This window comes from Clupea harengus, chromosome 6 (genome assembly GCF_900700415.2).
Source record: "Clupea harengus chromosome 6, Ch_v2.0.2, whole genome shotgun sequence".
NCBI lineage: Eukaryota > Metazoa > Chordata > Actinopteri > Clupeiformes > Clupeidae > Clupea > Clupea harengus.
In genome coordinates this window covers 13,115,699-13,141,620 of record NC_045157.1, presented here as the reverse complement: position 1 = coordinate 13,141,620, position 25,922 = coordinate 13,115,699, and the positions used below count along the sequence as shown (strand labels likewise).

The 25,922-nt window shown below is 44.3% G+C and overlaps 1 protein-coding gene across 3 annotated transcripts; it reads left to right on the top strand.

The window, feature by feature from the left end:
• Positions 1-182: 182 nt before the first annotated feature.
• On the top strand, positions 183-25,450 carry serinc4 (serine incorporator 4). 3 transcript variants are annotated; one of them, XM_031569055.2, is made up of 13 exons: positions 7,042-7,587; positions 11,027-11,194; positions 11,975-12,153; positions 12,845-12,924; positions 13,458-13,551; positions 16,324-16,535; positions 16,805-16,900; positions 22,722-22,848; positions 23,595-23,667; positions 23,883-23,922; positions 24,254-24,401; positions 24,454-24,459; positions 24,614-25,450. In XM_031569055.2, exons 1-13 carry the CDS (start codon positions 7,519-7,521, stop codon positions 24,825-24,827), a joined length of 1,506 nt encoding a protein of 501 aa, XP_031424915.1. In that variant the 5' UTR covers positions 7,042-7,518; the 3' UTR covers positions 24,828-25,450. The 3 variants fall into 3 exon arrangements, with proteins under 3 accessions (XP_031424916.1, XP_031424915.1, XP_012691997.2); XM_031569056.2 differs by lacking the exons at positions 7,042-7,587; positions 24,454-24,459 and adding an exon at positions 183-559 and having other exon boundaries at positions 24,254-24,407; XM_012836543.3 differs by lacking the exon at positions 24,454-24,459 and having other exon boundaries at positions 7,043-7,587; positions 24,254-24,407.
• The last annotated feature ends 472 nt before the right edge of the window (positions 25,451-25,922 follow it).

Sequence of the window (25,922 nt, the reverse complement as noted above, 5' to 3'; positions counted from 1 at the left end):
GCATTTATTTAGGGAATATGTTTGTCTGCATAAATTCACTTTTAATTTGCCTTGTTGTCTTATTAAGTCATGGTATTTGGTGGCAGCCCCTATTTTGGTCATTAAGAGGCTTAACTCCTAACAAATGACTTCTACTCTGTTCCGTCTTTCTCTCTCTCTCTCTCTCTCCCTCTCTCTCTCTATCTCTCTCTCTCTCTCTGTCTCGCTCTGGAGGGTTCCCCGCCTACAATGCGGCTAATCACTGAACCTGACATTAATCGGATTGGAAAAGTAAGTAACGTCCTTCCCTGGTGGCTTCCTCACACCTGCCCGTTTGCTCCAACTCGTATTTTTTTTTAAGTACTATTTAATCGCGTGAGATGCGTGATTTGACCGCTTCTATGAGGAATGGTACCTGGGCGAGATATGTACTGCCGAGGTCCAACAATTAACCCTTTCATCCTCCTGTACGATTGAATGTCTCGTTATGAGGAACATTAGTTGAACATCAATGGGTTTCCGTCCCTCCTCCTAAGCCACGGTCGTCTGGGAAGTGATGTGTCGCTGCTGTTGGGGGCAGGTAAGACCAGATCTTGCGGCAGCCTAATGGCATATTCTAATAGTCTACTTATGGATATGGAAAACAAGCTGAAATCATGACCGCGAAGATGTAAGATACGATTTATTGTTTTGGCCAGAGATCGCGAGCAAGCTCCAATTCACAATACTGGATATAGCCTACAGGTTGCATCAGAAGAATAAAGTTCTGCCGTCGCAAAGAGTGTTAGGCTACTCGTGTAAAGTTTTTCAGCCTGTAAAACAGTACCGGTAAGCTGAGTGTGAATATTTGCAGGCTAGATAGTCTTGAGTTCTCAGTGTTTGCGTATGACTGCAGGCTGATGCTCAAACTGCCTCTTGAAGGTAGGCTACTTTTATAACAAAAAAAGACTTAAGATTATAGTTGAGAGGGACCGGCACGCTTGTGGCAATATTATTGTGAGTGATCTCTTTTAAAGTAGATGTCAGTGGGGCTGTAATTGAAATAAAAATGTGTGCATTTTCACGTGTTATTTGTGCAGGAGCATGTTTTTGCCTGAATGCTCTACTGATGCAAACAGTGGACCAATACTGGGGGACTGATTTATTCTTTCTTTTGTGGAATTTGTTTATGCATAAAATAAAAATAAAAATAAAATATATGCATGCATATGAAATTAATTTAAACTATTTAGCCAATTAATTACCCGTTTTCAGTTTTAGGTCGCATGTTTTCCCCCTGGCTGCCCTTGAGGCTGATGTGGGCATAGATTGAATGGTTTGAATGGAGCAGTGAGGGGGGTGAGAGGAGGGGGGGGGGGGGGGGTATCTGTATTGTATATGGAGAAATATGCCTGGATCCAAACAGAGCAGTACTGTCCTGCATTCACACACAATGCTCCTAATTATCTCCTGGGAAAGGGCCTCCAGTCGACCGGTGTGTACTGTGTGTGTGTGTGTGCGCTAGAGAGAGAGAGTGAGTGAGTGAGAGAGAGAGAATGTTGGTGGGGTTGTGTGTGTTAGTGTCGATTGAGAGTGCATGGGGTCAGGGTGTTAGCGGTGTGTCTCTGAGAGTGAACGTCTCTCTCTCTGTGTGTGTGTGTGTGTGTGTGTTGTAAGCAGTACACGCTTACAAATCTTGGTGAAGATTACACATCTAAGATCAAACAAACCTGGAGGTGCTGCCAAATCTCTCAAAGAAGTTGGCTAGCATGACTTCCTAGGATGACCTGACTACACGCTATTGATAGATTGTTTGTCTATCTAAATATAACCAGGATACACAAGCAGCCCTAATTGTCCAGAGCGGTTACCCTGGCATTGCAAACCAGCTTATGTCACTGTTTTCCATAAAGGAATTTAAAATATGTGCAGATTACTGGCAGTACCTGTCACTTTCCCACTAGCCATCCAGGATATGCACTAGTTCTGTGTTCCGGGCTGGAACACCCTGCAAAAATGGAAGAAGAGCTTTCACAGCATGACATTGCCAACTATACTGCCAAAAGACACCGGTTAGTGTGTTGGCAAGCTTCTATCAGTGCCAACTGGGCTGTTGGTGGTGTTTTTCAAGGTCTTTGCATGCCTTTTAGGTAGTTAGCTTGATAGTTTTGGAACAGAACTACTTATTGCTGCTTTAAGTTCCATTAAGATAACATTTTAATTTGATTTTCACTAAGAAAACACTTCTGTCTCAATATATAAGCACATTAGACAACATATACATTTGATAGGTATTATGCATTTCCTGGAAAATGACCCTGTTATCTTGACTTTAGTACTCCTTGCTGTAGTTCCACACGCTCTCAAACGTGTTTGATGCAAGACATGTCAACAGCAGTAGGACAAAACCTTCAGCAGAACCATCCAGTAAATGTTTATTTTTTATTTTTATCAACACAAAACCCAGTTTGTGGTTTCAGGGTGGTCTGCACAATGAGCGATGGAAATCTCAGCTGGTTTTTAAGCTGAAGTTAACCATCACCTGCTACAAGGGATGCTCACCCTCACTGAGGAATGCCACTGACTGCCACTGACTGGTCTTACAACTACCTTTCACAACAGACACTCCTCTTATACTTACGGCCTCTGCAGTGGTTTTCAGAACTTGAGCAGTGAGCACACCACCTGCATTCACCTCTCTATATCCCTGGGCCTCTAGACAGATCAACTGCAAGGCCAGTTAATTAACCCACTGAACAAACACTGGCTCTTAAGAAGAATATGTCCATGTCTGACAATAGTTCTGTCCAGAACAGAACAGAACACATGGGTCGGAGTTGATGTAATTCAGTCTTTTTTTTTTTTAAATATTTTTTATTTTGAATCAGTATCTGTGTGCACGTGCAGTGTCTGACTGACTCATGTCTCATGTGACTTTAGACTCCTCACCCCTGTATTGGCATGGACTGATAGTTAAAAGTTTGTATTCTCTTTTTACATTATATTGTAGTATATTTTGCCATTGGTTTCATCAAAGCATTCCGTTTAAAGACAGACACAAAAATACGTTGTTAACATGACCAGCAGCTACACCCCAGCTCCTCTCTAGATCCCCAGGCCACGTTACAGATACACCACAAGGCTAGTGAGTTAACTCTGGGAGCAAAGACTCACCCATGTGAAGAAGATGCCCATGACTGATGACTGCTATAATCCTGACCCTTACGTTAGGAAACTTTGAAATAGTCGAATCTAAGTGAACAGATGGATTCTTTATTACACTTACATTTACATTTAGTCATTTAACTGGCGCTTCTATCCAAAGCCTCAAGAGACCTTGAGTGACCCTTCGATGACTTTCAGTCATTCTCTTGTTGTTGTTAGAGGCATTTGAAAGCCTCTTACTTTTAGGACAAGTGTGTGTGTGTGTGTGTGTGTGTGTGTGTGTGTGTGTGTACCCCTGGACGGATGAAGGGAGAAACTGAGGTGAATGAGGATCAGTCCCCAGGATTGGTCCTGACTGACTGTCTGTCTCATTGACCATTTAGGAAATGATTTTGTCCATGAAAGATTTTTCATCCTTTTTTTTTTTTTTTTGCTACTTGCTTTTTAATCACAAAAGTAACAGTAGTCAAACTACATTTACCCTCTGTACACTTGCAACACAAATGTATAAGTGTGGAAGTTTTTCAAAGATTTTCACTCTATACTTACTTTTAAGTTTATAGGTGCAATACATAGTTTTTGTTTTAAATCCTAATGGTTTCTGCTTCTTGATCCTTTGTTTCAGGTGTGTGTTTTTGTACATTTTAAAGGCAAAAAGAAAAGATGCACAGAATACAGAGGAATATTGGGAAACACAATGGCCCTCATTCTCGAACATTTTCTGAAGTTTCTTCTGAAATATTTCTTACGGGCTTCGGAAAAACAACGTAAGCAAAAGACATCCGCCAAATTCATGCACGCTTGAAAATGTGGTCCTACGCAGCAGAAGTTTTCTGGGCTGTGCTCCCCCGGAAGAGTTTTCTTAAATTGAAAGCGCGTTCTCGTGCTCCTGAATTTGCATACATACACGCCCTGCCAGCTCCTTATAAGGGCACGCAACCGTAGTGATATGTCTATGACTTGAACGGTGCAGAGATGGACTGTTGCAGGATGTAGATGTGTCCATTCTATTCCACTATAGCTATATCAACGTGATTGAGTTTAGTGCTTATTTATTTATTCACTTACATTTGCAGTGTTCGTGTACATTACATTTAGTCATTTAGCAGACACTTTTGTCCAAAGCGACGTACAAGGGATAGAACAGTCAAGCTAAGAGCAATAGAGACCTAGTGTAACAATAAATACTACTTTACATAAGAAATAGAAAAAAGAAATAGGAAATAAAAACGAAGTGCAGGAATGTAACTGCTATAAGTGCAAGTTAAGCACTAGTCGAAGTGCCAGTTAGGAAGGGAGGTGCTCTCTGAAGAGTTGGGTCTTCAAAAGCTTCTGCGCCTGCTCTGGTAGTGCTAGGCAGTTCGTTCCACCAACGTGGAACTACTTGAAAATTCTGGATTGCCGTACTTGCACAGACGGCAGTGCCAAACGACACTCACTAGACGAGCGCAGCATTCCGGTGTAGTCCTTTTATTTATTTTATGACATCACGGTGCCTCGTAGAATCATGACTATAGGCCTACATGTGAAACGTAATTGTTAATGATACTTTAATCCGAGGATCTGTAGAGTTGATGTGAACGCAATCACCAACGATTTCTCACAAACTCATTAACACGGAGAGTTTTCTTAAATGCGATTCCTCAAAAAACCACAAGATGGCCCACGGGGCCATCTTGTGGTTTTTTAAGGAATCGCATTTGAGAAAACTCTGGCCGAGTTACGACTGCTATTTCGAGTTCGGAAAGTCTTCTGAAGTTCAGAGCAAATCCCAGATGAGAAAACTTTCATGAATGCCAAATGTTGTCCTAAATCCAATTCAGAAGAAATTCCTCTTAAATTCTTCTTAAATTCTTCTTAACTGCGTTCGAGAATGAGGCCCAATATTTGTATCATACCTACAAAATTAAATCAAAATGGCAGTCAACTCAAATTTAAATAAAAAATATATATATATTAGGCCTGTAATATCCTCACTTCAGCTGTGACTGTGTGCTGCAAGAGGTGAAATAATGTGTGAATAATTATTGAAACATCAGTAACTCATGAATGATATTGATACGATGATATGAATTACTCTGTACTCTAGCTGTTCTTTCCATGCCTACTCTACTGTAAGTTATGATGCTGTATGCTATAGGATTTGCTGCTGATGGAACGTTTATGCTCTTGGAGGTTTGGCGATAATGGGAAGATAATGATTAATATGGATCATCTCTATGTGACGACTATGTGACATCTGCATGTGGCCTATGGGTCTTGTTTGACCGCTATAGGAAGCTCAGTGTGCTATTTTTAGTATCTGTCTGATATTTAGACTGCTGCACATTTGAGCATGCATGTTTTAAAATCTGCATGTATGTGAGTACATCCCAGTGTGTTCTTATGTGTGTGTGTGTGTGTGTGTGTGTGTGTGAGTGTGTGTATGCTCTGTCGTGTGTGTGTGTGTGTGTGTGTGTGTGTGTGTGTGTGTGTGTGTGTGTGTGTGTGTGTGCCTGCCCATTCGTGCATGTGTAAGTGCACTTGCATTGACGCATTTTTCACGTAACGTATCTCTTGCGAAACCAAGGCTGCAGTCAGGCCAGCGCAAGTGGAAGAGTGCAGATCCTGACGTCTGGATTAGTTGGCCAGACGGCCTGAAGGTCACTCGGGCTGAGAGGCACGCACGTTCACAAACCCCTCAGTAATCCTAACGACCAGGCCAACACCACTCACTCACTGACCCACATCCCAGCCCGAAGCACAGGGGACCTCAGGGCCACATTAACTTGCTCTGGTCTAATACTTAAACCCCATCCTTGGCATTTAGTCTGAACTGGCTAAACAGGTCTACTTAACAGGGCCTCTGGAGCCATCCATTGTTTTCTGTTTCACCCAAGCTGGTTACTAGTTATTCTGAACAACCTCTAAACATCTTTTGACATGACTGTAAAGTATTAGGCTTTCGTGCAATTTACGTTTGAATTAAATTAAAAACATCTCCTTTCGTTTTGATGCAAGAATTTGTCAAAGAGGCAATGAATCAGAAATATATTGGAATTTGACATGCCACAATTTAGTTTGTCCTGCTTTAAGGTTTTCGCTTATATGGAACTTGTAAGTGAAAGAGCTGTTTGGGTGGCAGAACATTTCGGGTCACGATCGGTGTACAAACAGATGCCACAGGATGCCAAAGGGTTCTTTCTGTGGGGACAAGCCAGTCGCCCTTATTCCAAGAATGTACCTCAACACTTGCTGTCCCTACAGACAGAACACAGGGCCTTTGGAAACTTGATCTCCCTCCATTGCAGATCCCCATAGGTGGGCTTTGAGAGCCAGGCCTACATAACTAATGTCTTGAGTCTGGGTTTGAGCTGGAGACAAGGGTGCTGGCCCCTGCTCCTGCAGATGTGCCAGTGCCCCTGTCCTTTTGGCCCAAATACTGGATGATGCCGGCCGGCCGGGCTGTTTCTAGGTTATGGCTGTCTGTAACCAGCGGATTACACATGTGTCCTCTTTCTGTTCCAAGCTGCCGTTCCAGTTCCAAACAGGACGGAAGTGGAAGAGCAGAAAAAGATGACGAACACTGAAGGGGAGAGAGGTAGCGGGAGATGAAGTGAGGGTGTGTGTTGGGGTGAGGTGTGTCGGCGTCCTTTCACCATGAAAGCCCACAACATTGCATGTAATTCCATTATTTTTACTAAAGCGATTAGGCCTTGTGGCCAATCCTATTGGGACAGAGGGGAGGGGGGGACAGATGGGTGAACACATGGTATACTCCTCCTCCTCTCCTCCACTCTCTCTCTTCATCCAATCTCTCTCTCGCAGTGTCCCTCCCTCCCCTCTGATGGGCTAATCTTCCTGGGGGAAAGAGAGGGTGGCAGGGGGAGGGGGAGGGTTAGCCACCCTGTCATTCTCTCTCTTTCGGACTCACACACACACACACACACACACACTACACACACACTGCAAAAGCTGGATTGCACCACAGAGTAAAAGAGTGTGCTCCCACGATGGGTTTACGTCCACTGTGTGTGTGTGTGTGCGTTATCTCTCCATGGGGAGTAATATGCGTGTCGTAACCGCCGGGGATCCTGGCTGGACTGAGAACGTTTAAACTGCGGAAGACACCTGTTAAAACCGATTGGCTGACGACGTACTTCTCGAAAGGAGGACCTCAATCAACTTTTTCTTTTGTTTCTCGAGCACTGAGGAGATACCTGGCTACTTGACCTACATGATTGTATCTCAATTCATCTGCGATATCGACCCGTATCTGTTATGATCAGGACTATATTGCAAAGGCACTCATTAGTCTGGATCTGTTATGATCAAGACTGCATTGCATGGGCACTCATTAGACAGGAACTCTCAGGATTAATGGCCAGGCTTAACTGGAGATTCTGAGGGATTGCCATGTCGACGGTCGAAGCCGGGCACCCCAATGGGGTGTACAGCTACTTCCTCAACATGGTGGCCTACCAGGTGAGAAAGAAGTGTTTTAATGACCTGTCAAATATGTGGTGGTTTAACAGGTAGGTGGCTGGGAGTCTAATGAAGTGACAGAGAGTGGAGCTGTCAACAGGTTGGCTTGAGTGAAAGTTGAAAGTTGAGGACAAGTAAAAAAATGTTAGTTTGTTATAAACATGTTTTTGTGTTGTTAACATGTTTCTGTGTGGTAAACATGTTTTTGTGTAAGTCTTTTCGTTGGTCTGTCGTAGAGTTTGAGAGATTTTGGTTTTGGTCTCTCTGGATGGTTTCTGTATTGTTTCTGTATTGGCATGTTGAGTATACTGTGAAATCACACACAGACAGACTCTCTCTCTCTCTCTGTTGCTCCAACTCTTTCAAACTGGCATGGCCCATTGTGACAGTTTGAAAAGAATGGGCTTCAGAGTACTCCCGCTAATGAGAAGACTGAAAGAAGCGTGTGGACTCTCTCTCTCTCTCTCTCTCTCTCACACACACACACACACACACACACACACACACATTCTCCCAGGCATAGATGTCACTTCTGTAGGTTTTCTCTTGTGTGTTTTTGTAATCTGGTGGTTTAGTTGATAAAACAGTGTTCAGAAACACTGGGAGGTTTTCTTGAAGTGAAGGTATATCAGAGAGGGTGATTAACTGAATTTGTCCTTTGATTCTTAGACAGTCGAATAAATATGAAGATCCATCTCAAGTATTTTGTGCACCCTAGCACTTTATTCAATCAACTCACTTGCTAGCCCAATATCTGTCTTTTAGATCCCAGTAATATCTCATTGAATAGAGACATGCCTCTGTAAGAAGCTCATTAAACCTGGATTTCAGTGGTGTCACATTAGTGCAAGTGTGGACAGTCAGGGGAAACACGGCATTCAGGAACTCGGCACTGATGTTATGACATCACAAAGCAAGCCGGTCACCATAGCGACCTCAACAATGCGGGCTGCTACTTAACAACCTAATCCACGCCGGCTCGTTAGCTACACGGACTGTGCCAGACTACCTGACATGATTGATGAAGTTGTGCACTTAACACATATTTCCACAGTATCAGTTTCAGCAATCAGAGGGTCATATTAGATATTGTAAGTGTATGGAAACATTAAACGACTTTATAATACTTTTTTTTATACATATATAGCGCTTTTCTAAATACTCAAAGACTTTAGTGGTTGATATAGGGTTACCCTACCTACCAATTCTTAACTACTCTTTACCAGCTCACGTTTCATGAAGCCAGTGGTCCTTAATGGGGCTAGGCCTCTCTAGGCAGTCCCAGTTTGTCAATGGTGCGATTTTAACTGACCACATTTTTGAATTTGGCCGTGTATTGAAACAATTCATCCCTCCTCTTGTCTCCTCTATTCCCCTTATACTATCTCATCTCATCTCATCTCACAAGTGTGATGACAACTATGATCGATCCTGGCTTCAAAGTCATTAACCGAGGGCTCCATTATTATTATCATACTATAACTAAGGGCTTATAAAAAGCCAAACACACAGTGTAAGAATAGTTATGCATTTTTAGAGTACTTTGATTTTGAGGTTCACCCAAATGTATTTGTTGCTCAGAGCTCTCCGGGAAGAAACAGCAGGGGTGGTTGTAACCTGGTCAAATGGTCTTCACACTGACCCTTTCACATGGACAAAGGCTAGAAACATGAATGAATCAGCCCTTTGTGACCAAGTCTGGAGCGGGAAATACGATGCAATCAACCGTGGTCTTCCAAAAGTGCATCTACCAAATAACTGGAAGGCTATTTCATTTAGAGGCTCATTTCATAATGTGTAACCCGAGAGCTGCTAACAGATGAAGTGGTTTGCTTGAGTTTGTGAGATGCACATCTCTCATACAGTACACTCAACAGAACACGTCGTACGGACAAAATATGCAGAATTATGCAAATATACAAATCATCAAGAGGAAAAAGGCTGGTATTTTGGGTGCAAATGTGTATTGGTTCGGGTGGACAGTATTTACACGGGTATTGATTTGGTGTACACGTGAGCTCTGTGTTGTGTTCTGATGAGATCTTTGACAGCAGTATGAGTTCATTAGAGGTGCTTTGTTTCTTTCCGTCGGTGCTCAATGGCTACAATGACTAGGCCTCTCAGTGCTTTTTCATCAGATTATACCAGCTAGTAGCTCTGAGGATGCAGGTCATGAATGCATGGCATAAATCTCTCATAAATCTCTCTTTTGAACAGTTTGATCTTCCTAAGCATCTGTGGTAAACTTCAAGATCTGTTTAAAGGACATAAATACGCAAGTACAACGGAAGTACAACGGAATGTATACTGTAGGGATTTCTACTTTGTTTTTTATGTTGAATTATGAAAAACATATACAATCTTAACCTGGCATACCTAATGTATTGTGAGAAGTGAATTTTGGTCTGAAATGATGGTATTGGTAAATCCTTGGTTAATTGGCCAGCCCTTCCCAGTATGAGATAAAAAGGTGCACTTTGCCATCACTTTGTGCAATCATGTGCAGCTTTTATTCTGGTCACTTGGTGAATCATGTCAAAAAAGATTGTGTTTTGTTTGTGCATCTGAGCCATAATGCCCCTTAAGAGGTCCCCTGATAGGGCCCACTGGCCTCTGAAACATCCATCAAATCAAGACTGTTCCAGTCAGTTGTTTCTGAATGGCAGCTTTGCATGTTTAGCCTCATGTGCTCACGTGGGCAATAAGATCTCATGCCATAACTGATGAATCGCTGGGCTGCCACAGAAGTCCTTTCCCTCCAAATATCACATAAGTCACATGTCGAGAGCAAGGGGGAGAGAGAGATAGAGGCCCCCCCCAGTAAACAGCTCATCAGGAAAATAGCCTTTAGATTTGGTCTGCTCTGTGTTGCCGGGTTTATCTTGGGTTAAGAGGCCCTTGGCTCACATTCAGCCTGCCGGAATCATCCAGATGCACGGAGGCTTGTAGATTAATCTCTGACAGACCTGCCTCCCCGACCAGCCCGCTCCATTAAAAAAAATCACTCCCACGCCCAGAATCTCACCGCCTTCTGAAAGGGGTGTGTGTGTGTGTCTGTGTGTGTGTGTGTGTCTGTGTGTGTGTGTGTGTGTGTGTGTGTGTGTGTGTGTGTGTGTGTGTGTGTGTGTGTGTGTGTGTGTGTGTGTGTGTGTGTGTGTGTGTGTGTGTGTGTGTGTGTGTGTGTGTGTGTGTGTGTGTGTGTGTGTGTGCTCCATATATGCCAGGCAGATTAAACAGATTTAATTAATGGAGAGTTTATTTTTAAAGGATTAAGATTTAACAGAAAAATAAATACATAACAACCGTTGAAACTGTTGAGGAGTTCATGTGAGTTACTCTCCTCACATGGGTCTGTGTGTGTTTTAAATGTTTTCAATGATTCACTCCATTAACGTATTTCTTTCTTTATCTGTTGTTTGTTTGTTTGTTTTTGTCTCAGATATGTTGCTGCTGTGGCCCCGCTCCCTGCTCGCTGTGCTGCGCCTTCTGTCCGCCTGTAAAATCGTCCTCCAGCACACGGGTGATGTACATTCTGTTCCACATCATGGCCTGTACTGTCTCGTGCCTGATGCTGTCACGGACGGTGTCTGATACCATGAGGGAGAAGGTGAGTGACTCTTTTTTTTGGGGCATGTGTGCATTTCTGAAATTTAAAAACCATCGCCTTTCCTCTTTCTGTAAATCCTTTGATACATTCAGGAAGAGTGCCCTGGCCTGCTCGTATTTAAGTCACATTCATAATAAATGTTGGGTTAATCCCGTCGCTCTTGGGATGCACAAGTGTGGACACAAACACCCCTTACACTCGCACGTAAACACAAAGGATAAGCCTTGCAGTGTTTAGTCAAAATCCTGTCCATTCACTGCTTATGTTCCAAAGATGCGACTCAACGTAAGACACACATCCAGATGTGTTTTGCTCAGCCCCTTAAGTCCTGGTGTGTGTGTGCACTCGTCTCCAGAGCGGCATCAGCTGTTTGTTTATAAGCAAGGGCAGGTTCCATAACAGCTGGATCAGTGCGCTTAACGAAGTGTGGGGTCAGGGTCATGTTTACTCTTACACGTGAGTGGCTCCTCCACACTGACCTTTAATGTCTGACAACTCATGGTACATACTTACATACTTGAGCTAGAGTTTCAGTTATGATTGATGGGAATGTTTATGTTTTATAGGACTGATTACAGGACTTGACATTCCATTCCATTGGCTGAAATTTGGCAGATATATATCTGGAAGATCAATCAACTGACCATCTCAAAATATGCCATATATGATAATGCACCATTGGTCTTGGTGGGGGTGTAAATCTCTGTGTATGCATATGCATTATAGGCGTGTACATCTGTATTGCATATGTGTGTGTGTGTGTGTGTGTGTGTGCTCCAGGTGCCTTTCTTTAATATGGTGTGTGACGAGGCTCATGGTGGCGGAGACTGTGAGATGCTGGTGGGCTACTCAGCTGTGTACCGGGTTTGTTTCGGCACGGCCTGCTTCCACCTGATGCTGGCGCTCTTCCTCATCGACGTCAAGTCCAGCCAGGACTTCCGTGCCCTCATCCACAACGGGTAGGTCGAGGGCCTCTGCTCCCACCAGGGGCTTTAGTCAGCGGTCACGTGCCCTTCAGGAGAACAAAGCATTTCAGCGGCAAATTAAACTTGAGTTCTAAACTTGAGTTCTAAAATGGAATATTGTGTGCAGGATTAAGTCATCTGTGTAGTCAGAGTTCTAAAATGGAATATTGTGTGCAGGATTGAGTTCTCGGTGTAGTCAAAGTTCTAAAATGGAATATTTTGTGCAGGATTGAGTCCTCTGTGTAGTCAAAGCTTCCTAGTGCTGTGAGGAGCCATGCCAAAAGTAGTATGGATTGGGTGAATGTAGTTCAGCTCATCAGCTGACAATGAGTATGTGGTACAAACCACATTCAGATCACTACACCATCATAATTATCAAACAAATGTAAATATATATATACTGTATATAATAATATACACACACACTGTGCATGTGTGTGTGTGTGTATGTGTGTGTATTATGGATGATTCAGTGGAGAGAGGCAGCAGGATTAAGCCATAAGATGGAGATGGGGTTGGATGGACAGGCCCCTCCTAAGGTTCTTATCTGAGACAGGACCACAGAGGACGTTTAGACACACACACACACACACACACACACACACATACGCGTACATGTCTGAATTAATCAATTTTTGTTCTCTCTCTCTTTCTCTATCTATCTATCCATCTATGTCTTTCTCAGATTTTGGTTTCTGAAGTTCATCATGCTTTTAGGAATGTGTGCTGCTGCCTTCTTTATTCCTACAGAGTCCTTCCTGCATGGTAAAATACCAGCGCACACACATACACTCACACACATGCCTACCAGAAGGTATTCAGATACAAAGCCCAGTTATATTTTATTAAACAGAATAATCCCAGAACAGATTTAGATTTTTGGCTTTATTGTTTTGTATTCAAAACCAGTAGCAACTTAAATATTTCAAGCATTTTAGTCATTGAAGTTGTTTAGTTGCTTTATATAGATTGCCACTAGATGGCCCTGTAGAGTCATTGGCTTTATGAAGCTGCGCAATCCATCACAGGTGCAGCAAATGTGGTTCACCCTCTGTTCCAAAGCTTATGGTAGTTTACAGCTTCTTAAAACAAATTGCTATGAGTGTGACGGTTAAGTTATTCTAAGTTTTTGTCATACTTTCTTCTTTATGTCTTATTTCTTTCCCTTTTTGACTCTTTCTTCCCCTGTACATATTTAAAACTCTCTCCCTTACTCTCGTCCACTCCCACTGCCCCCCTCTCTCTTCTTCTCTACCTCTATGATTGACTATGTTCTCCTTTCCCCCTTTCTCTGTCAGCCTGGCACTATGTAGGTGTGGTGGGAGGGTTTGCCTTCATTCTTATCCAGCTCATCCTCATCACAGCATTCGCCCACACCTGGAACAAGAACTGGTGAGCCTCTCTTTTTGTCTCTCTCTCTCTCTCTCTCTCTCTCTCTCTCTCTCTCTCTCTCTCTGCCTCAACGGCTGCTTCAGATGGGCAACAGATGAGCTCCACTCCTCTGCTCTAGTTAACTTCTTCTTACTCACATGTTTATCTCTCGTTTTGTTTTGCTCCAGTATGGTTTCATTTGTTTCTTTTCTTCACATTACGAATCAGTAAAGTAGTTAAACCAAAGTCAAAAAGGCAGATTAGGGGGTCAAGCTCCAGCTTCCTCCCACACTCCCCCTCATGTTCACCTGTCACACCCCTACTCCTCCACGCCTAAGGCTTTGGGCCGCCCTTCTCTCATAGTGGGGGGTGAATGCCAGGGAGTGCTCCTGATGGCTGTGGCTTCTGGGTCGGGTCGGGTCGGGTCGCTTACGTTTGCATATAATGAGGGATTGGATTGCGCATGTTTGGTTTGGTCTGGATGAAACGTAAGGTGGCATGCCGGGTCAGGACCTCCTGTTATTGGACTAATAAAAGAGGTGCTTGATCCTGCGGTTTGGTCTCTGTGAGGGCGGGTTGGCAGTGCACTCAGATTTCAGCTGATGCAAAAACTGCACCATGGGAAATAAAAAACTCCCTTGCTGATGTTCCTCTTGTCTTGCCTGTTGGGCAAAGCCCTGGTCTCCTGCTGCTCTAGGTGACATGTCACAGTGCTCTACATTGTTCTAAAAGATGGGCATCTCTGGAGATGGAGACATTTTGACCAACTGCAACCCACTTTAGTTTTAATTATAAGGCTTGAATATTTCATGTTTTATGTTTCAGTATGGTTCAGGTTTGAAGACCACAGGTGTCTTTAGTGCTATATATACTCTCTCTATATATATATATCATTAGGTCATAGTACATTCTGATCATACTGGCAGAAGTGCACATAAAACATTTATTCACTAGGAAGAGTATTGTGCCATCTGCCAGTGGCCTATGTGACATGCTTTAGTCCTTGCTGCTGTTTAGAGATGGGCACTGTGTTACCACTGTCTGACCACTGCAGCAACGAGAGCATAGCACAGCACAACACAGCACAGCACAGCACAGCAGAGCAGAGCAGAGCAGAACACAACACAACACAACTCAGCAGACCAGGGCAGAGCACAGGAGAGCACAGCATAGCAGAGCACAGGAGAGCACAGCATAGCAGAGCAGAGCACAGCACAACAGACCAGGGCAGAGCAGCTGCACTTACTTCTGCTGATAGACTGTTTTACAACCACACTCATTACACTCTCTCTTTCTACCTCTCTACCTCTCTCTTTCACTTTCTCCAAATCATATACATTTTTATGGCGGTCTTCACATGTTTTTATATATGCTCTGGCACAAGGAAAAGTACAGAGAACTTTCTCTTGAAACAGATCAGAAGACCATAATGTTATTCTTTCATAGATCACACTTAAGACTGTAGCCCTCAGTAGCTGTAAAACTTGTACTGGCCATCTCTCCCTCCACCTATCTGACTGTTTGCCTCTGTCTCTCTCTCTCTCTCTCTCTCTCTCTCTCTCTTTCTCTGACCTAGACACACTCCTCTCCTCACCTCACCTTTTTAGCAGACATGTAACAAGAGACTGTCACTTGACACCTAAATCACAATGACAAAACCAAGCCACGTTCTGTCCCGGTTTTGAGTGTGGCACCTATCCAAAACAAACACATTTCAAACATGGAGGCAAATCCGCTTAGCAGTGCCATCAGATGCCATCCATCTTAGAAGGTTCTGGAGCCAAGATCTTAAGTGCCTCTGGTTATGCCATTTGCAGAAGTGGTTGTGTGTGTGTGCGTGCGTGCATGCGTGCGTGCATGCATGTGTGTATGTGTGTGCATGTGTGTACCGCGTGTGTGTGTGTGTGTGTGTGTGTGTGTGTGTGTGTGTGTGTGTGTGTGTGTGTGTGTGTGTGTGTGTGTGTGTGTGTGTGTGTATGTGTGCGCGCGTGCATGCATGTGTGTATGTGTGTATGCTCATATGTATGTGTGCGTGTGAGAGTAAGATGTTTCATCCAGATCCCTTTTGGACTTTTTTTCTTTTTCTCCTCCCTTCCACCTCCCAGGTTAAAAGGAGGTGCTATGGCCTCCTGGGGGGGGGGTGAATTTCCAGGTGGATGCATTTACCCTTTGCTGGCATATATCTGTTTGTACACATATGTGTGCGCATATGGTTGAGTCTGTGCAAATGTATATTTACATGTATAAGAGTCTGTGCATGTATTTAAAGATGCACTCTGTGATTCGGTTTTGGATGCATGGAGGGTTGTTCACGAGTTTGAGTTCCACATTTGCCGAAGATATGCAAGCAGAAGAGTATGTTTGGCACGGTCTCTGGCTGTGCTACAGCTAATGAGGAGAACCGAGTTTAAATAAAGTGAAGGTGATTAACATGGGCAAATTCAGCACATCTGTGCTCGAACTTCCGTTTAGAATGTAATTTGTGCCCAACAGCCAATCCAATTACACCCCTCCCTTCTGTGTTCCTGATGCAGCGTGTTAATTGGCTGCAATTGCTTATGGCTCAGTCCGAGCCACTAGGGCTTGTTTTCTCATTTCCAGTGCCGGGACTGTGTGTGTGAACACCAGACTTTTTTTGAGTGCACACACGGAATGGACAGCTAGAGGACCGCGAGGAACACTTCGCTGTATTTCACAAAAAGTATATGGGATAACAATCGCAGACCCCACCTTTAATGTTTAATGTAAGTAGGAGATCAGTGCTCACCCCCCTACCTGTCATTCCTTCCCCAGGCTGACGGGGGCAGCGGAGGACAAGCGCTGGTACCTGGCAGTGATGTGCGCCACACTCTTCTTCTACACCATCGCCACCGCAGCCTTCACCTTCATGTATAAGTACTACACGCACCCGGCCGGCTGCCAGCTCAACAAGGGCCTGCTGTGGACCAACCTGGCGCTGTGTGGCATCATGAGTTTCATCGCCCTCACGCCTTGCGTCCAGCAGAGTGAGTCACATGACTACTGTCCACCAGTAAGGCAGGGGTTCATGTATAAGAATATCCATAGGGATATGTGTTGTATTATTGTACAACATTATTGTAACAGCACATTTACTGCTATATGATATATTATCCTTCTGCTGTATTCCAACACTGTGCTTGTATGTGTATGTGTATGGGTGTTAGTGTGTTTGTTGTGTGTGTGCGTGTGTGCATGTGTGTGTGTGTGTGTTTGTGTGTGTGTGTACTCATGGATTCTGTGTTTTAATCTGTAGAGCGACCACGCTCAGGACTACTACAAGCATCCATCATCAGCTGCTATGTGATGTACCTTACCTTCTCTGCCCTCTCCAGTCGACCACCTGAGAGAGGTACACACACAAATACACACGCACACAAACACATACACATACACACAAACACATACACATAGGATAAACATTTTGGCGTTGTGGGCACATGAGGAAACAGAGTGATACTCTTTAAGCTGCTGTTTCAGACCAACATGGCTGTCTGTGTTTCCCTCTTTAAGCTGCTGTTTCAGACCAACATGGCCGTCTGTGTTTCCCTCTTTAAGCTGCTGTTTCAGACCAACATGGCCGTCTGTGTTTCCCTCTTTAAGCTGCTGTTTCAGACCAACATGTCTGTGTTTCCCCCTCAAGCTTAATTTATGGTCGGCCTTTTACTTAGACACGGAACGACGCAAGACACGCAAGAGCCCCTTGCGTCGTTGCGAACCCCCTCTGAGCACCGCTTGCGTACTTGCGTGAGCCTCCCAAATTTTGTAACTATCCGACAAGGCGATGCAAGCCGCAAGGGCTGTGTTGTGTCCAACCCATCGCTGTTTACCTTGTGGGCAGTAGCATGCTTACATTAGAGAGCTGGCTCAGACTCTGCGCAATCCCCTCAGACGTATTTTTCAGTTACAATAACGGGGTTTTTACATTGCACAGTGTCTATTTCTCGGTAACTTAAAAAAATCTAAGCAAAAGAAAGTCAAACAAACAACTTTTATCGCTGATTACCTTGTGGGCAGTAGCATGCTAACATTAGATAGCTGGCTCAGACACCTCGCAAATCCCCCCAGACGTATTTTTCAGTTACAATAACTGGGTTTTTACATTGCACAACCGTTGGAGATCCATAAAGGTTCACAAGTCCATCGATGCAACTGCGTGGCCACGCAGTAACGCAGTCGAAGAAGCATATATCGGCCTTCAGTTGTCAAGTTAGAAGCATGGCTGGGATACTCCACATTCCAGACATTAAGAGTGACAGGATAATTGCTTACACACACACACACACACACACACATACGTATAGAAAGAGGTTACCTGTGGAATCTTTTCCAGATGTGTGTGTCTGTGTGTGTTCTTTTGCGATAGGATCAGTTATCCGGCAGCATGGCACTCCTGCCAAACCTCATGTACCCATAATTCATTATTCTGTCCTTGCTGTCACTGGATCAGATGATATATCAGATCAATTACACACAAACTTGTACATATGCCTACACACACACACATACACACACACACACAAACCATTTGTGTTTGCGGTAAACTCATACATGAATATCTGCCATTTGCTCTGTTACAACTAGACACCACAAATTCTGCTCTTGGAGTCAATGAACCTACTAACTGCTATTTAAAGAGAGGGCTTTTGCCGTTTCCGCTGTTGTCCTAGATATACATCTCAAGAACCCCCTGCTCAGTCTCAGAGCATTTACATCTCAAAGAATCTGGTAGAACCTTTAAATGGTTCCGTATGGCACCCAGTAAGGCAGCTGGTTAGTTTACAAGATTGTGAAATCCAAAGTCCGAAATCTGGTGACCAAATGAACTTTCTGTTGTCGAATGGCCTAACTGCAATGGGCTCTCCCTGGAATTATTCCCCCAGGGGCATTAAGTGATTACTGCAGGTAGTAATCAGCCATTTGGGGTGTAATGGAGTGGAACTGTAGCAGGGAGCTGCCTGCTGGCCTGCCTCCAGCCTCTCTCTGTGGTTTTATGCTTAAACTCACAGGTCAGGAGCCTCTCGAACAACATGGGGCTTCACTGGTCCTCAGGGATGCTCAACTATTTCCTTTCCACTCGCCTTTGCTTAAATCTCTACCCCCACCCGCCCCCTCTCTCTCTCTCTACATGATAATTAATGTTGATATGTAGCTCAGATCTTCAGAGACATATTCCATACAGTCCACACACAGATGTGTATGTGATCTGGCAGACTTGGAGAACACATGGTCATTGTTTGTGTGCGTATCTTTTATGGGGTTATTGTACATCTTCATGCCAGGGGCCATATATGCTTCCATTATGTTATTTACTTTATTTTTTAAGGCAATATGTGTCTTTGGGCATGTGTGTGTGTGTGTGTGTGTGTGTGTGCACGTGTGCGTCTGTGCGTGTGTGTGCGTGCATGCATGTGTGTGTGTGGCCATAGACATGGAGGCCATAGGCATGTGGGTCAGCTGTGGTTTAGACTGAGTGACATGGCACGGGTCATTGGAAACACAGCTGTGATGAGAGATGTAAGCTCTAAACCTGGAACGAGGGAGGGAGGGAGGGAGGGAGGGAGGGAGGGAGAGAGAGAGGGAGGGAGAGAGAAAGGGAGAAAGGGAGAAAGGGAGATGTGGATATGAGGGACTGAGGGACTGACACCAAATGAAACACAAAAAAGGGGGTGGGTGTGGACTAATGAAAAGATGGTCAAAAGGAATTTGTATGGGTATGGTGTAAGATGTATGGGTTTTTGGAAAATATATTTGAGAGGGGGGGGGGGGGGGGGGGGGATTAGGAGAAAAATGAAGCTGTTGACGTACTATAGACAGAATGGCCTTTCTGCAGCACTACAGGTTTAAAATGTGTGCCCTCTCTGTACCTAAAGGCACTTTGTTACGCACAAGTGTCAGTAATCAGGAAAACTGTTTTCAAAATCATGGCTTAGTTGTTGTCTCAAAGTTTTTGAGCTCATAAAAGTCTGTAAATCATCTTAATCATCATTTTAATCATCAGTCATCTTAATAGTTATTTACTGTTTACTGTAACAAACAAAAGATCACAGTTATGTGTCTCCCATGCCGAGTTCTAGTTTGTTGTATTGTGTTTCAATCCAATGAGGGTCAGAGAGAGGTCATTCAGTTCATATGGCATTTATTTGATTCAGTGTTTTCGTGCTTTGTCCTTCAGAGACTCTGTGTTGTGATGCTTTAGTATGCTGGTGCAGTGACTAGGTGCTCTTGTGTTGTGTTAGGTTAGTGCTTGGGGGGCTTTGGTGTGTTCAGTGCTTCTCTCTCTCTGTGCTGTAGAGGTTCTGTCCTCAGGCAGGCCTGGGAAATGCTTCAACACGTTTCAGTCTGCTATAAAAACACCTTTCCAGTAACACACACACACACACACACACACACACACACACACACACACACACACACACACACCACACACACACACACACACACACACACACACACACACACACACACACACACACACACACACACACACACACACACACCACACACACACACACACACACACACACACACACACACACACACACACACACACACACACACACACACACACACACACACACACACACACACACACACACACACACACACACACACACACACACACACACACACACACACACACACACACACACACACACACACACACACACACACACACACACACACACACACACACACACACACACACACACACACACACACAGGGAGTGCTAAGAGAACAGAACACTACCCGTAGTCCAATCCAACGTCTATTATAAGGAATGCAGCAGAAACAGAAAACAGCCAAACACACACTAGTGAATCCCCTGAGCTGGGTGCTGTGTGCCAGACGTATCTCAATTAGCATTCCTGGCTAACGATGATGAGGCGAGGCCGCAGTGGGCCTGTAATTAGCCTGTGCTTTCAGCTCAGCATCCAGCGGCACAGCTCCACTGCAGCACCAGCACCAGCAGCAGCTCTGAGGCGGGAAATGGGATGCACAAACACACACACACACACACACACGCTCCAGCCCTGAGATGGGCAAATGGGATGCACAAGCATACACACACACACACACACACACACACACACGCGCTCCAGCTCTGAGGCGGGCAAATGGGATGCACAAGCACAGACACACACATACACACACACACACACACACACACACTAAAATGGGATGCTGCAGGGGTTAAGAGTTTGTAATGGAGCCCTATTATTGTGCCTCTGGGCTGCAGAGAAGAGAGAGAAAGAGAGAGTGTGTGAGAGAGAAAGAGAGAGTGTGAGAGAAAGAGAGGTACATTGGGAAAGTGAAGGGATGAATCATAGACTGAGAAATAAATAATGAATTGATAAGAGTTGGAAATGGAGAGGGTGGGAGGTGAAGGGAAAGGGGGAGAGGTAAAGAAGAAAGAAGGACAGGAGATGGAGAATGAGACAAAGAAAGGATTTTAGTGAAAGAAGGACACTAAACCTCTCTGTAAACAAACCACATTTGAAACTCTCCGATACAGGTTCTTAAAAACACACACACTCGCACACACACACACACACACACACACACACACACACACACACACACAGTGAAAGACCGACCGGTCCCCCATGTTATTTGGGATGTGGCGACTGGACTTGGTGGTGTAGTGAGGAAGAAGAGTGCCGGAGATGGTGGTGTTTCCGTACAAAAAAATAAGACAAGGCACACAGAACCAGGCACACAGAACAAGGCAAACGGTGTCCACACATCTAGACCCAAAACACTTCTCCTCACATCACACGTGTTTTACCTTCATGCCTCAACCAGTCCTCTTTGGTGCTCTTTCATGCCTCTCTGACAATGTCTCTCTCAGCCAGTCCTCCCCTCATGCCAATGAGGCACCTGTTAAAATAGGGCAGCCACTTAGGCTAAATTGGACCCCACCATTGACGTGGGGAGCCCGGAACCAACCATTACAGTGGGGGAGTCAGTGTCTTAAAGAGCCAAAAGCCCTTTTCTTGCTCCAGTGAGAAGGGAGGAAGTTCACCTTCTCACACACACACACACACACGCATTTCACTCCACATGAGCGTGTGGCCTTGCAGGTGCAGATGGCTCAATGCACTGATGTAGAGGTCATCAGAGAGAGGTCATCAGAGAGAGGTCAGGAATGCCCAGTGAAACACGCTACCTCTCAGGGACACCACTGGTCCTGAGGTCCCCTCTAGTGAGATTCTTTTGAATGAAGAGTGCATTACAAATAAAATAAATTATTATTATTATTATTATTAGTGAAGTGGTCATCTGGGAGAACAGATGCACAACAACATTTTAACATGTTACTGTGGTAATGACAAAATATCATTAAAAAAACTAAGTTGAAATTTGTGACCTACTAATACTGGCACATTGACATGTCACGTCATGACATTCAAGGTCAATATTCAAACATTATTGCAGGCAATGGTCTGTTAAATCATACGAAAGTGATGTTATTTGGGATTTATTACCACCCATTGATTTAACTCATGTAGCAGGTTCCTCCACCTGTTGATGGTGTTGATGACATGTGTTGATTTAGCTCATGTAGCAGGTTCCTCCACCTGTTGATGGTGTTGATGACATGTGTTTATTTAGCTCATGTAGCAGGTTCCTCCACCTGTTGATGATGTTGTTGTTCAGCTCTCATGTGAACCTGTAAATAGACACACTTTCTTTCATCACATTAATGTGACATTTAGAAGCCGATTAATTGAGACCGATAAATAGGGTAAAGCATTAGCAAGCAGCTTATGTTCTCTCTGTTCTGTCCTCGCTCTCGCTCTCCCTCTCGCTCTCCCTCTCCCTCTCTCTCTTTATCTCTCTTGTGCAATCATACACACGCAATCATGCCAGGAGAATGAATGCTTACGAAACATATTAGTGAAAATGCCATCAAAGTGGAAGTGTTTTATAGCTGATGAGGTTCGTACAATGTATCTCTCTCTCTCTGTCTCCCTCTCTCTCAGTTTACACACACACACACACACACACACACAAATGAAGCATTAATATGTTTCTCGGAATATATTATAACAGTGTAGTTGCTTTGGTATTGTACCTGAACATGATAACATTTCTCCCCTTCTATCCCTTCTCTCTGTGTCTCTTCTCTCTCTCTCTCTCTCTCTCTCTCTCTCTATCTCCCCCCTAGTGGAGTACCAGGGCATGAACATCACTGTTTGCTACCCAAGCACGGGCCGTGGTGAGATCCAGAAGGAGGGAAACGCAGTGGCCATTATTGGAGCAGCCATAATGTACTGCTGTGTGCTGTTTGCATGGTGCGTCCACCACAACTCCATGTCCTTTAATAGCATTTACTGATCCAGACCTCTTCGATTCCACATAGAACCGTTCCACTATCGCAAAAACTACTGTATAGGCGCTTTAGGTTCTGTATAGTTTCCCATAGGTTCTTGTGTGAAGAGGCCTTGTACACAAAAGAGTTTTAGAACTGAAAGGGTTCCTTACAGCAAAACAATTCCAGTGAAAATCTTAGTAACCAAAACCATTACAAAAAATTCTGCAAAACCCTTCATCAGAGGATTCTAAGCAGACCCTTAAAGGGATGCTCAGTAATAGCACTCTGAAGAAACCACAAAGATTTAATTCTGTAAATTAGTATAAAGCCCTGTGCGTGAAGCACTGCACTACTGTAAATACTAATCACTGTGAAAGAAAAAAACACAACTATGTGGTTTGTTAGTGCTCGTCTAGATAGTAAAATGTTTATGTGTCCAATACTCAGAGTCAGCTGGTTTCACTCAGTATCTCTACCTGCGGGGTATAAAAGTTGTAGTAATTAGCCCAAGCACATGTTTAACACAAACTACTAGGGAGGACCCGGGGAGACGAAGAGAGGGCCTACATTCAGGGCTGTGAACAGATTCATACACTAAGCAATTTGTGCAACTGTGTGTATTTATGGTGGTTCATAAAACTCTGATTATGAAAGCACCTCCTGTACCTCCTGTACATTATGTGTGAGGTGATGATGATGATGATGTAATCTTTGCTCTGTTTGTAGTAATGAGGCGTCCTACCTGGCTGAGGTGTTTGGCCCATTCTGGATGATTAAAGTTTACCGCTATGAGTTCCAGGTACTGTAGCCTGCTGTGCAGCTTCCTGTTGCTGGGGAGGACAATTAGCTATGTTTATGTGCTCTGTCAGCAAAATGGAGTCCTTAGCAGTGTGTACCCATACAGAACTCTTATATTTTGCTCTATACATTATCATTCCAGTGCAGTCATGTGAATGCAGAAAAAGTCTGAATAACTGTACTATTTTTGTGTTCTCGTTTACTTCCTGCACACAGAAATCAACCTGCTTCTTCTGCTGTCCTGAGGAAGAGGAGGGTGAGCTTTAACTAACTTGACTGATTGACTGACTGTTTGTTTGAGCGATAGATTTGTCTCATTAAATATTTTGTCTTGAGGCATTGATAAATTGTTAAATATCTTTACTATGCATCTCTGTAGTTATTCATAGGGATGAATGACCATATTCTCTGTTGTGTGTGTGTGTGTGTGTGTGTGTGTGTGTGTGTGTGTGTGTGTGTGTGTGTGTGTGTGTGTGTGTGTGTGTGTGTGTGTGTGTGTGTGTGTGCGTGTGTGTGTGTGTGCGTATGTGTGTGTGTGCATGTGTGTGTGTGTGTGTGTGTGTGTGTGTGTGTGTGTGTGTGATCAGCTGAGGAAGAGTTTATTGTCGATGAGGAGAACAAAGGCTGCCAGAATGTGATCCACAACGAGACACGCCGTGTGGCCTACAGCTACTTCTTCTTCCATTTTGTCTTCTTCCTGGCGTCCCTCTACGTCATGATGACCCTCACCAACTGGTTCAGGTAAGACATGTAGCCTTCAGTTCTGTTTGATGACCCTCACCAACTGGTTCAGGTCAGACACGCCGGAGAAATTTCACCAGTATTTCAGTTTAGCATGTTTCCTTAAACTCTGATGACATATCATGCTCATTTTATGATTTAGTACAGTAAATGTATTACATATTGGTCCTGACATTCTCAACATTCTTCCTTCTCCTTTTCTCCAGTTATGAGACAGCGGTACTGGAGACCACCTTCACCCACGGCAGCTGGTCCACCTTCTGGGTGAAGATGTCGTCGTGCTGGGCATGTGTGTGCCTCTACCTCTGGCTCTTACTGGGGCCCCTGTGCCGCAGCCGATCGGACCACAAGTCCCGGCCGCGGCGCTCACGCATCAAAAGACGCGCCGCCTCCCACCGCCACGTCCATGTGAGCGTCTGACATCAGTTGTTGCCGAGCAACACTCGAATGAGCTCACTGGAATGGGCTCGTCCTGTCGAGGGTTAAACATGAACTTGGTGAGAAAAGGACACGTCCCTCTGTGGCGATCACCAAACTACACCCCTCGATGACAGGACTGAAAAAACAAGCAAACGAACAAACAAGCGGAAAAAAAAATGAAAGCAAATCAGAAGAACAAACTTTTAAGACATTCTGACCACGTTGGCTGTGTTATCTCTTTGAAGGCTAAGAAAGTGGGAATGTGTTTCAAAGAATTGCCAAAAGGATCAGCTGACAGTGAGTAGAAGATCCCTCATGTCTTCAAAGGAGACGCAAAGAACAGAGGGCCTGGTGGATTTTTAGCGCTAATTACGCATTAGGATTGTTATAGCATCGGAGTTAGCCGGAGACGTAAGCTGATTAGAGGGGTGAGGTATTGAGTCTGATCTTTAGTTGACTTTCCAGCTCAGTTCACCTTTGATAAGGGATTATCAGGGGCAGTAGCCGTTCTCTATGATCTGTGGCTCGAGCCAGACCACAAAACCCAGAGCAGAGGGAACCTGTGGTTCCAGGGAAGCTCACCAGTTCAGCCCCCATCACCAACACTACTCCACAACACCAACCCCCACCCCCACCCACACACACACACAACCCACCCCCACACCCCACACACCCAGCAGCCACAGGGAGAGAGAAAAAGGTTCTGTCCAGATAAGAACACTAGAAAGGCCATGAACAGACGGCACAAGTCAGTTATGAAGTGCCACAGGCAGGCAAGCAGGAACAGGGAAAAAGCACAAGCCTTCTTACTCTAAGCACCAGCTTTACAAGTACAAAACGAGCTTACCGGTAAAAAACAGTGACATACAGTTTCATCACAGCTGAATTTAAAGTGTGCAGCACAGGTAGATTTGCAGCGTATGCCGTATTTTCTGCTTGGGGCATTAAGGTGCAGTCTGCGATTCAGGCCAAAGGTTGTTGATATTTGAACAGGCAATCAAATAACCCCCCCTGGACTGACATCCAGAAGACTGTGAGGAGAAATTCGCTGAAGTAGGCAAAAAGTGTGTTATTGGATTCGAATCGTGGACTGCA